This window comes from Cnephaeus nilssonii (assembly GCF_951640355.1).
Source record: "Cnephaeus nilssonii genome assembly, chromosome: 2".
NCBI classification, from domain to species: Eukaryota; Metazoa; Chordata; class Mammalia; order Chiroptera; family Vespertilionidae; genus Cnephaeus; species Cnephaeus nilssonii.
Genome location: NC_137073.1, coordinates 11517348 through 11532969, shown reverse-complemented (window position 1 = coordinate 11532969; position 15622 = coordinate 11517348). Strand labels below are relative to the sequence as shown.

General features: G+C 54.1%; 1 protein-coding gene across 1 annotated transcript; it reads right to left on the bottom strand.

Annotated features, from left to right (window-relative positions):
* SPNS1 (SPNS lysolipid transporter 1, lysophospholipid) lies at positions 1-7777 on the bottom strand. Its single transcript, XM_079788151.1, has 13 exons — positions 7632-7777; positions 7100-7389; positions 6947-7012; positions 5266-5402; positions 3990-4141; positions 3831-3897; positions 2918-3063; positions 2299-2454; positions 1800-1989; positions 1423-1488; positions 1068-1166; positions 578-749; positions 1-329 (listed from the first exon to the last, which is right to left on the bottom strand). The coding sequence occupies exons 2-13, from the start codon at positions 7338-7340 to the stop codon at positions 235-237; spliced, it is 1587 nt and encodes a 528-aa protein (XP_079644277.1). The 5' UTR covers positions 7341-7389; positions 7632-7777; the 3' UTR covers positions 1-234.
* Positions 7778-15622: the final 7845 nt, after the last annotated feature.

The following is a 15622-nucleotide window of genomic DNA, read 5'->3' as shown; positions in this document are numbered from 1 at the left end:
TTCTGGCTACAAATTTTATTCAGTACAAATAGCACCGAGCCCCTGGGGCTGCTCCAGTGGAGGGGACCCCTCCCGCACCCCATCGCCCGCCCGTGGCTGCCCGTGTAGTGTGGGACCTGGAACATGCCCCAGGCTCCTCTCAGAAGCTGGGCCAGGCCGAGGTTCGGGCCGGGTGCCTGCTGGGGCGGCTGAGGCCAGCTGCGGCCGGTGTGCAGGTAGGCGAGCGACGGCCCTTCAGATGAGCACACTGGACACGGGGACCCGGGTGGAGCGGCCTCGCTGGGGCACCACAATGCGGTCATCTTCGGGGCCGGCCTCATGCAACAGACCTGTTGGGGGCGGGGTCAGAGCCAGGGTTGGATGGGCAGACAGACACAAAGCCTGGGAGGGCACACGGGCGGTGGGAAATGGAGGGGGCCCCAGAGCTGTGGACACAGCAGGACACCAGCTTGTAGCCAGGCAGACCCGAAGCGGATGAGGGAGGCCTGCGGACTGAGGGGGGCCAGTTCACAGGACAGACACACGGGCGAGCGAACAAGCAGGCAGCACCCCGAGGTGGGCAGGAAGGCCCACTGACCCTGCACGTGCAGCTGGGCCCGCCGGCGGTCTCCCTCAATGAAGATGGCGGTGCCCAGGAAGGCCGCCCCGCCCAGGGCGCCGACGAAGGCGCAGAGCATGAGCGAGAACTGCAGGGCCCGGAACTCGGACAAGAAGGAGGGGGGCCAGTTCCGGCGGAGGCGGTCGGACATCTGTGGGGAGACAGGAAGGAAAAGCAGGAGAAAGCGTCTTGGAAAGGGTGCCCTAAACTCCAGAAGAACAGAGACGGAGCCGGGAAGGGAGGGTGTCTGGACCCCCAGAGAGGTCCAGGCCTCATGGAAACTCACGAAGACAAACCCTCCGTCCAGCTGAGGACCCGAGGTGAGGGGTGCGTGGCCCAGAGGAGGTCTGGCTGGGGCCTGACCTTCCGATGCCGCCCAGGCTCCGGCCCCTGGCCACCGCCCGCCAGCCAGTGCCAGGAACCCAGGGTGCCCGACCCCACCCCAGCCCAGCCAGCGGGCAGTGCTCACCAGGCCGATGAGGTAGGGGCTCCCGGCGTCACCCAGCAGGTGGGCCAGCACAATCTGGAAGGCCTCGGCGGTGGAGCGCCTCGTAGGGATCACCACATACTGGGGGGGGGGAGACAGGGCAAAGATGAGGCTAAGGCTTCAACCCAGGCGGAGGTCAGAGGTGAACCCCAGCTCAGAGGTGTGCTGGGGTAAAGGGTATGGCAGGCCAGACTATAGGCCCATCTGGGGCTGGACGGCGAAGTCACTCTGGGGCCAGACGGGGTAAAGGCCACAATTCAAGGCAAGTGAGGCCTCCCACACCCGCTCCCTGCTCCCAGCAGCCTCTGAACCAACCTGGATCGGCCCACCTACTCACCAGCAGAATATCTGCCACAATGGCCCAGTTCATGGACAACAGTGTCTCCCCAATAAAGATGAAAACCTGGGGGACCAGGGCGTGGGGGAAGCAGGGTTGAGCTCATCACAAGAGCAAACACATGGAGGCCCATCCATTAACTCATTGAGTCCTCACACACCACTATGAAACAGGAGCCACTATCATTCCCCTTTTACAAATGGTGAAACGGCACAGAGAGGTTAAGTCACTTGCCCAACGTCACACAGTTAGGAAGGGCAAGACCTGAGATTCAGAACCAGGCATTCCCGCTCCAGAGCCGGCCGTGCACCACTATGCTGTTGCCCCAGTCCTGCCCCAGGGCCCCTTCCTTCCCCAGGACCCTGCTGGCTACTCACGTAAGTGGCCACGATGCTGCCACGGGCACAAGCCACGGACAGGAAGAGGAAGGGCGCAGAGCCCAGGAGGCCAGCAGCACAGACCAGGGGGTCAGCCCGGGGGTTGGAGTGGCGGAGGCGGCGGCTGATCTCCACGCCCAGGCCCACACCCAGGACACCAGTCACGCAGGTGATGAGCCCAAAAATGAGGCTGGGGGCAGAAGGAGGGACGTGGGGACGAGTCTGTCCCCCTGCAAAGCCCCCTGGCCTCACTCCTATGGCCTGGAGAGGCAGACGGTCCATCCCAGCACCCTCACAACCCAGGTCTATCCGCACAACAGCCCACCGTTCACTAAGTTCCTATCACCAACTTCCCAGACCAGGAAACAAACTCTGGGAGAGGAAAGGAGCTTGTGGGATTGAGACTCAAACTCTCCTTGTCTGAGCCTGGGTCATCCTCTTTCCACGCCACCCCCTGCCACCTGAGGCCATCCATCCATCGCAGCCCCCATCCGGGTACCTGTCAGAAGAAGAGCAAGAGTCTCCAGGAAGACAGGGCGGGGTCTCCCCCAAGACCACGCGGGAGCGCAGCAGGAACGCAGGAGCCCAGAGCGCCAGGGAGCCCGTGACGAAGGCCACAGCAGTGAAGCCAAGGGAGGACAGGATGAAGCTGGGGCTGCAACGACGGTCGGAAGGGAGGAAGTCAGACGCCACTGAGGGTGCAGGTAGGGGACTCTGTTCTCCCCTCCTGGCTGATTTTTCTAAGGTCAAGGCACGGGTGTGGAGGCTGTCCTGGCTCCCAGGATCTGGGCCTGTGATTCAAGCAGCTGCCACAGGGGGCGGTAGTGACTGAGTTACTGGCCCTGACATTGGGCCCGATTGGAAAGAAAATGAAGACCAGCCGGGTAGCTCAGTTGGTTGGCACATCTTCCCCATTCGCCTAAGTCACGGGGTCCGATCTCCAGTCAGGCCCCATACAAAAAGCAACCGATGAGCGCGTAAATAAGTGCAACAACAAATCCATGTTTCTCTCCTCTCTCTAAAGAAATGACGACCCCCACGTAAATTTCAACCCAGTTGTCAGGGCCAGGGCCTCCCTGGGGATCTCAGATGTGGGGTGAGGATGGAACGGAACTCACTTTCTAGCCAGAGCCCTCAGATCTGCCCGCCACGAGGTGGGGTTCAGGGGTGGTGAGTCCGAGTGGCGCTCCACAGCTCCCCTGGGCGGCTCCCGTACCACCAGGAACAGCAGCAGCACGGCCACCACTCCGAGGCCTGGTGTCACCTGGGGAGAGAGTGGCTTCAGGACAGGCCCAGGCAGAGACACACTCAACCCCGGGGCTGGGAGAAAGGGAAGGTGTGTAAGGGCGACTCAGCCCCCAAGACCTCAAACAGGGGGGTGAGTGCCTGCTCACGGGGCTGAGCCTGCCACCGGGGGAGGGCGAGCGCCACTAGGGGCCACTCCCGTTTCTGCAAGCCTGACTGCTCCTCCCTCGGTAACAGACCCTAACTTTCTTCGGGGAAACCACGCCCCCGACTTCTCTAAATCCACGTGGTTCAAGTAGGGAGCAGGGCCTGTAACCCAGACTTGGCCAACTGCCCAGCCCTGGGGATGGATTCCGTCGAGGGCAGGCATGTGACCCATGTTCACCTAACCAGACACCAGCCAGGACTATTGCTCAAGGACTCAGGGGCCAGCGTTTCTAAATGGAGTGTCCACTTGCTTGCGAACAGAGGTAGCACAGAGGACAGCAGAGCTGGGAGGGCGGTCACGTGCCTGCCTGTGGGCGCCGGGAGCCCCTGTACCTGCGGCTCCCCCCGGCTTTCCTTTCTGAGAGCCGATGCCATCCCATTTGGGTGCTTGCACTTACAATGGGCTCTGCCACCTACAACCAAGAGTTCTGACGAGCACATGGCTTTGTGCGGAGGGCAGCCAGGCCTCCTGCAGGCTTGGCAGAGTAAACGCTGCCTGAAAACGGGGTGTCTGAAGGTAAAAAGGGGGGAATCGGTGAACATGTTGCTGACCTCCCCCCAGGCTGTGACCAGACTCACCCTCAGAGCCCAGTGCCAGTCCCCAGCCACGTCCTTCACTTTGGAGCCTGCGATGTAGCCCAGACCACTGGGGGCAAGGGCGGGAGAGAAGGGACAGCTGGTCACGCCCAATGGCGGGCCCTTCTGCCTCCCCACCAGGCAGGCCCAAGGCCCACTCACCTGCCCACTGGGATGGCAAAGTAGAACACACTGAGCATCCGGCTCCGCTGGTCTGCCACGAAGAGGTCAGCGATGAGGGTGGGCGCGATGGTGGAGTAACTGGCTTCCCCGACCCCCACCAGGCCCCGAGTCAGGAGGAGCAGCCAGAATTGCTGGGGAACGAGACGGGGGTGGGGGGTGGCACCCCACCCTGCAGCCAGCCTCCCAGCCCACCTCACCAGCCAGGTCTGGAGGTGGCAGGGACGGTGGGAGGGGCCAGGGTTTTAGAATCAGAAAGGCCTGAGCTTGCATCCTGGCTCCCCTACTGACTGGCTGTGACTTTGAGAGAGCAACGTAACCTCTCTGAGCCTCAGTTTCCTAATCTGAAAAAGGGGGGTAACAACAACTTCTTCACATAGCTATTGTGAGGACTGACTAATAAAAGATCTATTCATTGCCTTGTGCCCAGTAAGTGCAAAATAAATCTTCATTTCTCTCTTGCCTACCCCACCCAATAGTGTATCATCATCTTGGGTGGGATTTCACTTGTCTAGCAAAGACCCCCACAGCTAGGGACAGGGTACCATCACCCAAGGAGCGTGTCGTGAGTGCCTAGAGCTGCGGACAGCGTTCTGGGGCGGAGAGGAGAACAGACAGAGGAGAGTTTAAAAGAGCAAAGCAGCAGCAGCCGGGGAGGCAGGAGGAACACCCGAAGGATGGCGTCACAGAGGTTAGAAGAGCTGCCGGAAGGAAGAAGTGGGTCAACAGAGCCAGGGGCTCCCAGGAGATCTAGTGAGAAGAGGACTAGGAAGTAGGAGCTACATTTAGCAACCGAGAGGTCCCTGTTGACTTTGGCAATGGAGTGGGGGCAGCTCAGCGGGCAGTGCTCACGGGCGAGGGGGAGAGGAAGTGCCGGCAAATGAGAGCCTCTCCCTGGCTGCTCCTTCACCCAGACTGGAGCTCGGTCAAGGGGCCTTTCGGGAAGTCTGACCAGGAAGGGGAAGGGGGTCAGAGGGCGGCCGAGGTGAGCCTTTTCCCCGGGAGGGAAAGAAATGCTGGTGTTTAGGTGTTGCGTGGAAGGAGTCATGGCCAGGGGGGTGACGGAGAGAAGGCTCGGAAAGAAAAGGGGGAAGGACGGGGCGGGCAGATGAACTCAGGCAGGCAGGGGGTAAGATGGCAAGGACCAAGGAAGACGCAGAAGTTCCCCCGGCCCAGTCTGCCATGACTCCAAAGAGCAGAAGCAAAGACTGATGGGGGAGTGGGGGGGCCGGAAGCAGGAGCCATCGTGGGACCTCACCTCTCTGGGGATGAAGGACGACCCCAGTGTCACCAGGGACCAGAAGGCAATGCCCCCGCACATGAGATACTTCCGATTGTACCTGTCACCCAGGTAGCCAAACACAGGTGCCAACACCATGTAACTGGAGATGAACACTGAGGGGAAGCAGAGAGTCACGGCCCAGCCCCCGTGCCCCTCCCCCAACCCAGCTCAGGGAGGGTGAGGAGGGGCGGGAGTAACTCCCAACCCTGAAACTGTCCGAGCTTCCTGCCAGGGCCAGTCCAACCCCATGTTCAGTGTCTTCCAAACCTTCCCCTGTGGCATGGATGGACCAGCTGACTCATCACCTCCTCCCGTCCAGCCAAGAACAAAACCCACACCCCATCCCATGGCCCACACTGCCCTGTCTGACCTAACCGCCCCCACCTCTCCCACCCCATGCGCATCCTGTCCTTTCTCTACACCCCACGGGCCGATGGCCAACCTCAATACCATCTTAGGTTTTTGGCAATTGCTGTCATTTCTCTCTAGAACATTCTCTCCTCTACCCTGAGCTTCACAGAGCTTAGCAAGGTTAGGCTCCGGCTCAGACACTTTTCCAACCACCACACACGCAGTCTTTACCGCATCTACTGTGTTCTTTCACGTAACGCTTATTCCTATAGAAAATTATCTCAGTATCAGTTTAGGCTTTTATGGACTGTTGCCCCCTCAGGCACGGCAGAATGTCAGCCCCATGAGCACAGTCGCTGCCTCGTTGGCCACGGCTGTTCCCATCATTTAACACAGGCGCTCCGTGAACATGTGTTGGGTGAAAAAGTGAACGGGGCAGCCTTCTTCGCCAACTCAACAACTCTTCAGAGGTGTGCAGACCGTGACCTATGACCCCATTCTCATTTCTCTAGTCCTCGCCTTAAACACTTCCAGCTCCTTATCGGCCTGGACTGGATCAAAGAACATTGCGAGACCTGGATTCAAACTCCTCTTCTGCCTCTCACTGTGGTGTGTCCCGGGTCAAGTCTTAACTCTTCTCCAAGCCTCAGTTTCTTTACAGAAATGTAGATGATACTAGCCACTTCTTCTATCAAATAAGAATAACGTCTATTCCTTGGCTGATGGAAGGCTTTGAAGACAATGGGCATAAAAGGTCTTGGACAAGGTGTGTGGGTGTCATCACCACTTCCTCCATAGCAGGTGCTCAGGAAATCAGTGAAGGAGGGAAGGAAAAGAGGAGTTGGCCCTGTCTCTCCCTCTCTCACAAATCCCCAAGTTCTGAACAAATAAAACTCAACTCTCCCTTTCAGACACGCTCTTTGCCATTACTTATGGGGTGCCTGCCATGTTCTCAGCAGTGGCCTGCACACTTCACAGGCATCGTCTCATTTAGTCCTCCCTATGAGGCGGTCTGGGTTATTACCAGTTCCATCGCACCCACAAGGAAAGAGCGAGGTTGGGGGCCTTGCCTACCATCACACTGTGAGCCGCATGCTGAAATTTAAACCCAGGTTTGTCTTCACCATTACACTAAGCTGGCTGCTCTTCCAATGAGGTGTGCTAACCAACCAACACAGCTCCAGAGCAGCATCCGGGCCATCCCTTCCCCTAGCTGTGGCCCCGACTCCTCCGCCCATGCGGCCCCTACACAGTAGGGCAAGAAAAGGGAAAATAGCTGCTGTGCACCAGGAGGGCCTGCACTCACCGGTCTGGATGAGGCCGGAGCTACTGTCTCCGATGTCGAAGAACTGCTCGATGTCCGGAAGGACGCCTGGAAGAAGACTCAGGATGGGGTCCGCGAGGCAGCGCCACCTGGGGGACCCCGCTCCCGCCCCCTGGTCCTCCCAGAAGTCAGTACCAGCCACGGTGAAGCGGTCCATGTAGTTGAGGAGGTTGATGTAGCACAGCACGGCCACGATGAGAGCCGAATGGGCCGCAGACACGCCCGTGATGCGCTGCAGTTTCTCCCGGTCCGGGACCTCCGGGTCCTCGGGCTTCGGATTCCCCGTGGAGCCCGGGAAGCCCGGGGTGCCGGGCACCGGCCCGTCGTCAGTGTCATCCGCCTGGCTGAGGAAGGGCTCGTTCTCGGACCCCGCCATGGTCCCGGGGCCGCGCCCGCCCGCGCTCTGGTCCCACCGACGATCCTACCTGCGAGGAGAGGAGGCTGGAGAAAGGAGGCTGGAGGGAGCCCGGGCGCGGGCGGTGCGCGCAGAGCCGGGCAGGAGCCCGCCCAGAGCACGGCTGGGATGGAACCCGGGCCCGGCTTTGCTCCCCGTCCCGGCAGACACCGCGCGGAGGGGACGCGTGGAATTCGGGTGATGTCGGGAGAGGGCCGAGGAGGGCCGAGCAGGGCCTGACCCTCCCCGCCCCCCGGGGGGAGCCACCCTCACCCCGGGCAGGAGCCCACTACACTGGCTGTAGCTCAACCCCAGCGCTGCACCACGGCCGCCGCCATGATGTCTAAAAGCCGGTCATGTGACGACTGAGCCTGGGCTGCGGACGCCACCGCGTGCAAGCCTTTGACACATGACCCGCCTCCCGGCTGCTGAAACTGAGGCCGAGGGCCGCGCATGCTCCCAAGACTTCTCCTCGGGCTCCTGCCCCACGTGACGGCCGCCCTGTTGCCTGGGTAACCGGGGAGCGCGTCTCAGACTCCGCAGGACCCCGGCGCGCGGGAGCGCCTCTGCCGCTGAGCCGCCAAAGCCACCTGCGGCGGCGTCGCGCCGAGACCGCCGTTCCAAAGGCAGTCAGAGCTCCAGCAGTGACCACTAGGGGGCGATGGAGAAGAAGGGGGCCACCCCAGAGCCATTAATAACCAGTACTCCTTTGGGTGACACCCTACCCCCACCCTTTCTCCACTCTCTTGCTCCTCAGCCCTCAGTTCCTGAGACGGGGGCTGAGCAGGCACCTAGAGGAGCGGTAGGAATCCCCTCCCCATATGCTTCCTTACCCTTGATGGCCAAGGGCATATATGCTGGTACAAGAAGAGGTTCGTTCAAGAGTCCCGTTAACTCCCCAGTTCATACACTACAGGTGCCCGGTCCCCTGGGGAGGGAATTTGGGCTCCTTTACCTCTCCAAGGGGCTCTATGGTCAGCCTCGCCCCTGGGGGCCATTTCCCCATTATCTACCCCCCAGCCCAAGGAGGGGTGAGGGGGAAGGGCTGTCAGTTAATATTAAGGTGGTGGTGGTGGTTGTTTTAAACAAAATGGAGAAGCATAGGGGACCCTTCTCCCCCTCCCTACTTGGGAGTCCATTCTGTGGGACTCTTCCCCCTCCGCCTGTGGAAGTGTGCTTGTTCTTCAATAAATCTCCACCTTTGCTATAAAAAAATGGAGAAGCATAAATAAATAAAAGGTTTTATCTCAGTTTTAAAATAAAACACACCAAAGGCAGTCAGGGGAATTGGTGAAGTTGCCAACCCTCTGAATCTCAGCTTCCTTATCTGCAATACCCTCTTGGCTGACTTCTTCCCAAACGAGATAAAGGAATATTGAAAGGGCCCTAAGGCTCAGTGGATAGAGCGCCGGCCTGCGGACTGAAGGGTCCCGGGTTCGATTCCGGTCAAGGGCATGTACCTTGGTTGTGGGCACATCCCCAGTGGGGGGTGTGCAGGAGGCAGCTGATCGATGTTTCTAACTCTCTATCCCGCTCCCTTCCTCTCTGTAAAAAATCAAAAGAAGAAAAAGGAATGCTGAAAGGTTCTGGCCCTGGCTGGGCAGCTCCTCCAGATATGCCCCTGTGGGCTCATCCCCGGTCAGGGCACATACCAAGAATCAACCAAGGAATGCATAAACAATGGAACAGCAAAGAAATCTCTCTCTCAAGTCGGTAAATAAGTAAACTTAGAGGTTCTGAAAATACTAAGTATCCCTAGAAATGCCAATGAACTGCTCTCCCTCGAAGTGATTATTCTCTCTTCCTGGGTGTCTGATTTGGGCTTGTGTCGAATGAATGAATGTTGAGCAGCGGTCCCCAACCCTGGCCTCTCGCTGGGTCCCTTTCCTCTCGTTCGGATCCCCCAACCCAGCTGCCTGTTAAACCCTTGAGCTATCCCCGGAGACATTAAAGGAAGCCTCTCTAGAACTCCAGCCTCCCGCGGCGCAAGCGGGTTTTCCTCACCACGGATTTGGACCCAAGCTCTTGCGCCCTCTGGTGGTCTCAGTTGGGGCAGAGACTCCCAGCGGCAGGGGACTTGGGGGCCCCACAGAGGCCTGCCCCAATCTCAAGATACAGCTAATAAACATACACCCTAAATAAAATTAGTATAGTTCTATGCAAATGTTGCTTCAAGACCCCTCTGGCAACCAGACTTGGGCTGAAATTCTGGAGTCTCATGGGGAGAGCATGAGGCCCCCAAGGAACCTTATCAGAAACAGTTTTGTCATGAAAACCCCTCATTGGCATTGTTCCAGGAGGTGCTTCACGTTTCAGAACTTTAAGCCAGGTCTCCACTGGACCTCAATGAAAACAAGACTTTCAGGTTGTAAAGGCAAATATTTTTATGCTAATTGGTTTTGCGAAATGGGGAAAATATTCAGCTCTTCTCTGAATACAGGTGCTTTTTAAAATTTGATGGATCTCTTGATTTAAATTTATTTAAAGTCAGATAAAGAAATATGTCTGGCCCTAGCTGGTTTGGCTCAGTGGATAGAGCGTCAGCCTGCGGACTGAAGGGTGCCAGGTTTGATTTCAGTCAAGGGCACATGCCTGGGTTGCAGGCTCGATCCCCAGTAGGGGGCGTGCAGGAGGCAGCTGATCAATGATTCTGTCATCACTGATGTTTCTATCTCTCTTCCCCTCTCCCTTCCTCTCTGAAATCAATAAAAATATATTTTAAAGAGAAGAAAAATGTCTGTACAGTTCTGTTGGCTTAAATTTGGGCCCAACTTTTGCTCTATTTGCTTTGGAAATGGTGGTTTTTGAGATATAAGCATATGTTAACGTCTTGGGAAAAAGTTCACTTATGACAAGTGCCACAAAAGTGAAATCTGTCATATGGGTATTATAAGGACCTGATAACAGGGACATTTAACCAGGTCAGGGAGGTTGAGGGCCTCTTAGGAAATGGTCCTTGGGCTCAGAGGTGGGGGAGGGATCATTGTTGACTCCCAGGGAGAGGAGAGAGAGCAGTCCAGGTGTGCAGAGGCCTGCCACAGAAGGAAGCATGACGGACACCAGGGTCAGAGCGGGCAGTGTGAGGAGCAGTGAGAGGCCAGAGGGGAGCCACCCGGGTCAGGCTGGGTGGGGCCGAGGCCGTGTGAAGGATATTCTTTATTTTAAAATGGAATTGGCATTTGAGATCACTCTGGCTGCCGTGTCGATGGACCGGAGGGCCAGCGAGGCACAGAGCAACCGTGAGGAGGCTGTGACACTAGGACGGGATGGAGGGAGGGGAGGAAACTGCTTTGAGAGTCATCGGGGGAGTTCAGTTGACTCGGTAATGGAGTGAAAGAAGTGTCTAGAGTGAAACAGGCTCGTGGCTTACGCAGGGAGAAGGGTGGTAGTGGGATTCTTTGAGACAAGGAGCTTATTTTTTTACTCTACAAACATTTGCTAGATAACTCCTGTGCCAGGCACCGAGCGTGGATTTTTGAGAACAAGATATAGTACAGTCATGCATCGCCTAATGAAGGGGATATATTCTGAGAAACGGGTCATCAGGTGATTTCATCGTGGAGACATGCAGAGTGAGTGCGCCTACACAGACGCAGATGGCACAGCCGGCTACACCCAGGCCGTGCGGTGTAGCCGAAGGCCCCTAGGCTACAAACCTGCACGGCATGTTACTGTACTGAATACTGTAGGCAGCTATAGCGCAAAGGTAAGTGTTTGTGTATCCACCCTAAGGTGACCAGACGTCCCGCTTTTGGCGGGACAGTCCCGATTTTTAACAATTTGTCCCGCGTCCCGCAGCGTTTTAAAAAAGTCCCGATTTTTGGAAAGAATGCACGAAAGCTAGGGAACGGCGGGAGAACGGGAAGGGAATATACGGTTTTCGGCGGCCATGTGGCTATTTAGCCAGGATATGAGTTTTATATTATTTTTGTTAATTTTATAATGTTAAACTTTAATAATAACAAATAATTGTTGAGAGCTGATTATCGAGAACTGCTTATCAAAGTTCGCATTGTGGATCAGTTGTTAGAATTCGACCACCATTGTTTGGACTTAATGAACAATGGCATTTTTTGGGATTGGCAACGACGAAAACATTTTGTAACTGTCTCTCAGATGATACACATCGTACTGCGTGCTAGTAAGCTAGTTAAACAAGTGATGTCATTACAAATCAGCTATTCAGATAATTTAGGTAAGTAATTTATTTATTTATTTCATAAATACCTAAATTTTCTTGAATTTAGCAGACAGTACTCGTATTATTTATATTTTAATCATGCACATGTAGGCTGTCTATCCGCTGGTCGGGACCCGGTGTGGCTGGCAGCTCCTAAGTCCCTGGGCCCCTAGGGCGAGGCGGGGCAGGGGCATGGTCCTCCTGTGGCCGGAGCCCAGGCCGGGGTCTTGCCTTCGCCTCCCACCCAGGAATGCTGGGGCCTCCGCCGCCTCCTCTGCCTTCATGGAAACCCGCGTCCTCTGCGACACCGGGACGCCACCACGCGCTCCTGTGGCCCAACTGCCGCCAGACTCCTCCCCTGGGAGCCGCGCCGCCCGCCCACCCGCGCCGCCTCCAAACCTCCAAAACGCTGGCTCGCTGCCCCAGAGGCCCGTCTGTGCCGCAGCACAGCCATGGCGCAGACGCTGAGCTCACGTCGCCGCTGGCAACGCGAGCTCAGCGTCCTGCCGGCCCAATCACCACCCCAGCCACCCTGAGTCCCGCCCCCTGTGTCTCCCGCTGGCCCAATCGTGGGCGTAGCGGAGTGATGGTAATTTGCATATTACCATTTTATTAGGTATGATGATGATAATTTCCGGCAAAAAGTCTAGCACCAGCCTTGAAAGTGACACTTAAGACTTACGTTACGGCAAATTCAGAGGAAAAATAATACAAGTTAGTATTGTTATTATTTAGAAAGAAATATAGGATTAAAATAATTTTTAAAATATAGTTACTTTATAACAATCAAATTAATTTAATTTATAAACTAACAATAAAATATGTTCATGTAATTATGTACCTACTTACTGTGTTTTTAAGCAATATGTATATAATAATTTATAATTTTAAATTATTTTTTTTAGATTTTTAACATAATGAGTAAGAAAAGAGGATGCAAATTCAACGATGATCTAAGAAGTGAATTTCCTTTTATTAAAAAAACCAAAAGCGATTACAATATAGACCAAATTTTTAATCAAGAACCCCCCACCCCTTCCTGGGCCGAAACGGGTTTGGCTCAGTGGATAGAGCGTTGGCCTGCGGACTCAAGGGTCCCAGGTTCGATTCCTGTCAAGGGCATGTACCTTGGTTGCGGGCACATCCCCAGTAGGGGGTGTGCAGGAGGCAGCTGATCGATGTTTCTCTCTCATCGATGTTTCTAACTCTCTATCCCTCTCTCTTCCTCTCTGTAAAAAATCAATAAAAGATATTAAAAAAAAAAGACACCCCCCCCCCCCCCCCGTCAATGGTGTCCCACTTTACCAATGTTAAAATCTGGTCACCTTAATCTACACAGACCTAAACACAGAAAAGATACAGTAAACCTACGTATAAAAGATTAAGACGGTGTACTTACGTAGGGCACTTATCATGAATGGAGCCTTTAGGACTGGAGTTTATTTTGGGTGAGTGGATGTGAAGGCCTACATCAGTGGTTGGCAAACTGCGGCTAGCGAGCCACATGCGGTTTGCTGCTCTGTTGACTAATGAGTTTGCCGACCACTGCTTTAGGGAAAAACACTTAAAAAACATTTTAATAATGTACTAATGTCTTTAAGCTGCAGTCAAAACTTCTGGGTAAGGGTAATGCCTTTCGCAGTGGTCGGCAAACTCATTAGTCAACAGAGAGGCAAACCGCGGCTCGCGAGCCTCAGTTTGCCAACCACTGGCCTGGATTACTGTCCACTACTGTGGTCTTTATTTTTTTAATATGCTTTTATTGATTTCAGAGAGGAAGGGAGCGAGAGATAGAAACATCAACAATGAGAAAGAATCATTGATCAGCTGCCTCCTACATGCCCCACACTGGGGATGGAACCCGCAACCCAGGCATGTGCCCTCACTGGGAATCGAACTGCGACCTCCTGGTTCATAGGTCAATGCTCAACCATTGAGCCACACCGGCCCGGTGTACTGTGGTCTTTATAAACACTGCACACTCAGGCAACACCAAATTTATTTTAAAATTTTCTTCAATAATATATTAACCTTAGTTTACTGTAACTTTATTTTATAAACTTCTAATTTTTTAATTTTTTGACTTTTGGTAATAGCTTACAATACATTGTACTAGTGTACAAAATTATTTTGATATCCTTATTTTATAAGCTTTTTCTATTTTTATTTTATTTATTTTAGCTTTTTCTATTTTTTAAACTTTTCTTGTTAAAAACGAAGGCAAACACACACATTGGCCTAAGCCCACAGAGTTAGGATCCTCAGTACCGCTGTCTCCCACGCCACATCTGTCCGCTGGAAGGTCTCCAGGGGCGACACGGGCATGGCGCCGTCACCTCCTATAACTATGGCCTCTGCCACACCCGAGGCTCTCTGTGGGAGGTGCCACTCCTTTAAGAAAGCACTATGACTTTGGCTTTATTGCGGCTGCACCATGTCCCTAGACAATAGGAATTTTCCGGCTCCATTATAATCCTGTGGAGCACCGCTGTATATGTGGCCCATCCTTTAGTGTCATGAAACAGCGCATGACTGTACTTGTCTTCAAGGACCTCACAGTCTAGGAGGGGAGAAAGACACAGACCAGTGGGTGTCCGAGTATGCTGAGCTAGACCCCTTCTGGGCTGAGGTGGGACATGAACAAGAACATGGGGGGCTTGATAGAAGGAAGGGCCGGGTGGGGAGGTGGGAGGCATTGAAGGTGAGGCTTTAGAAAAAAGGCAAAATAACACCTTGCTACTCCAAGTATGGTCCGCAGTGCTGCAGCACATGGGAGCTTGTTAGAAACGCCGTCTCTCAGGCCCACCCCAGACCGCTGAGCCCACATGTGCATGTTCGCAAGCTCCCCAGCTGACGTGTGTGCACATGGGAGTGTGAGAGGTGCTGGCCTCATCAAGAACCCTGAGCCGCGTCAGGCCCACCTGCTTTTCCATCTGGCTCGGCGTTCAGTGGCTGTGTGCTCTGGGCAGGTTAATTCATCTTTTCCCGCTTCTGTTTCTCTTCTGTAAAATCGGAATCCAGAAGTCTCTCCTTCTCCACAGGGGATATGTTCCCAGACCCCCAGGGGATGCCTGACACCGGGCTAGTACTGAACCCTACAGATATATTTTCCTGTACATACAGACCTATGAAAGTTTAATTTGAAAATTAGGAATAGTAAGAGATTAACAACTAACTTGATAGCAACGTTTTCTCTTGCGCCTGATTTAATCTCATGTTGCTTTACACGTGGCGTGCCATACAGGGTCACGTCCTGGGAGCAATAGGCTGTCCCGTTCAGCCGAGGTGTACAGGTTATGCCACACGTGTGGTTACGTGCACTCTGTGATGCTCACACAAGGAAATGACTTGACGCGTTTCTTAGAACATTATCCTGTCGCTAAGGGGCACCTGACTATACGGTAATATGTTAGTGACTGTGGTCTCTCTCAAAATATCTCACTGTGCTGTACGCACCCTTCTTGTGATGAAGTGAGATCATACAATGCCTATGTGATGTTAAAGTGAGGTACTCGGGACGGCATGCAATTTAAAACTTACTATTTCTGAAATTTTTATTTTTTTAAAAATGTCTTCCAGGGGAACAGAGACTTTAGAATCATCTAAATGATTTTTAGAGAGAGAGGAAGGGAGAGGGAGAGAAACACTGATGTGAGAAACATAGATCAGTTTGCCTCCTGCATGCACCCTGTCTAGGGATTGAACCCGCAACACAAGCATATGCCCTGACCAGGAATCGAACTGGCGACCTTTTGGTGCATGGGACAACAACGAACTAACTGAGCTACCCTGGCCAGGGCATGAAATTTTTCATTAAGTATATTCAGACAGAGGTTTACCACAGGTAACTGAAACCTCAAAAAGCAAAACTGCAGATAAGGGGGACATGTGTGATAACAAAACCTGCTGGGATTGCTCTGAGGATGAATGAGATTAAAAGTGCCAGGCTTGGTGTGTGGCACCGAGTAAGAGCTCACTATGGTTTTGAAGGTTTCTAAGCAGGAGAGTTTTATTTTTATTTTTTTTAAAAATATATTTTATTGATTTTTTACAGAGAGGAAGAGAGAGGGATAGAGAGTTAGAA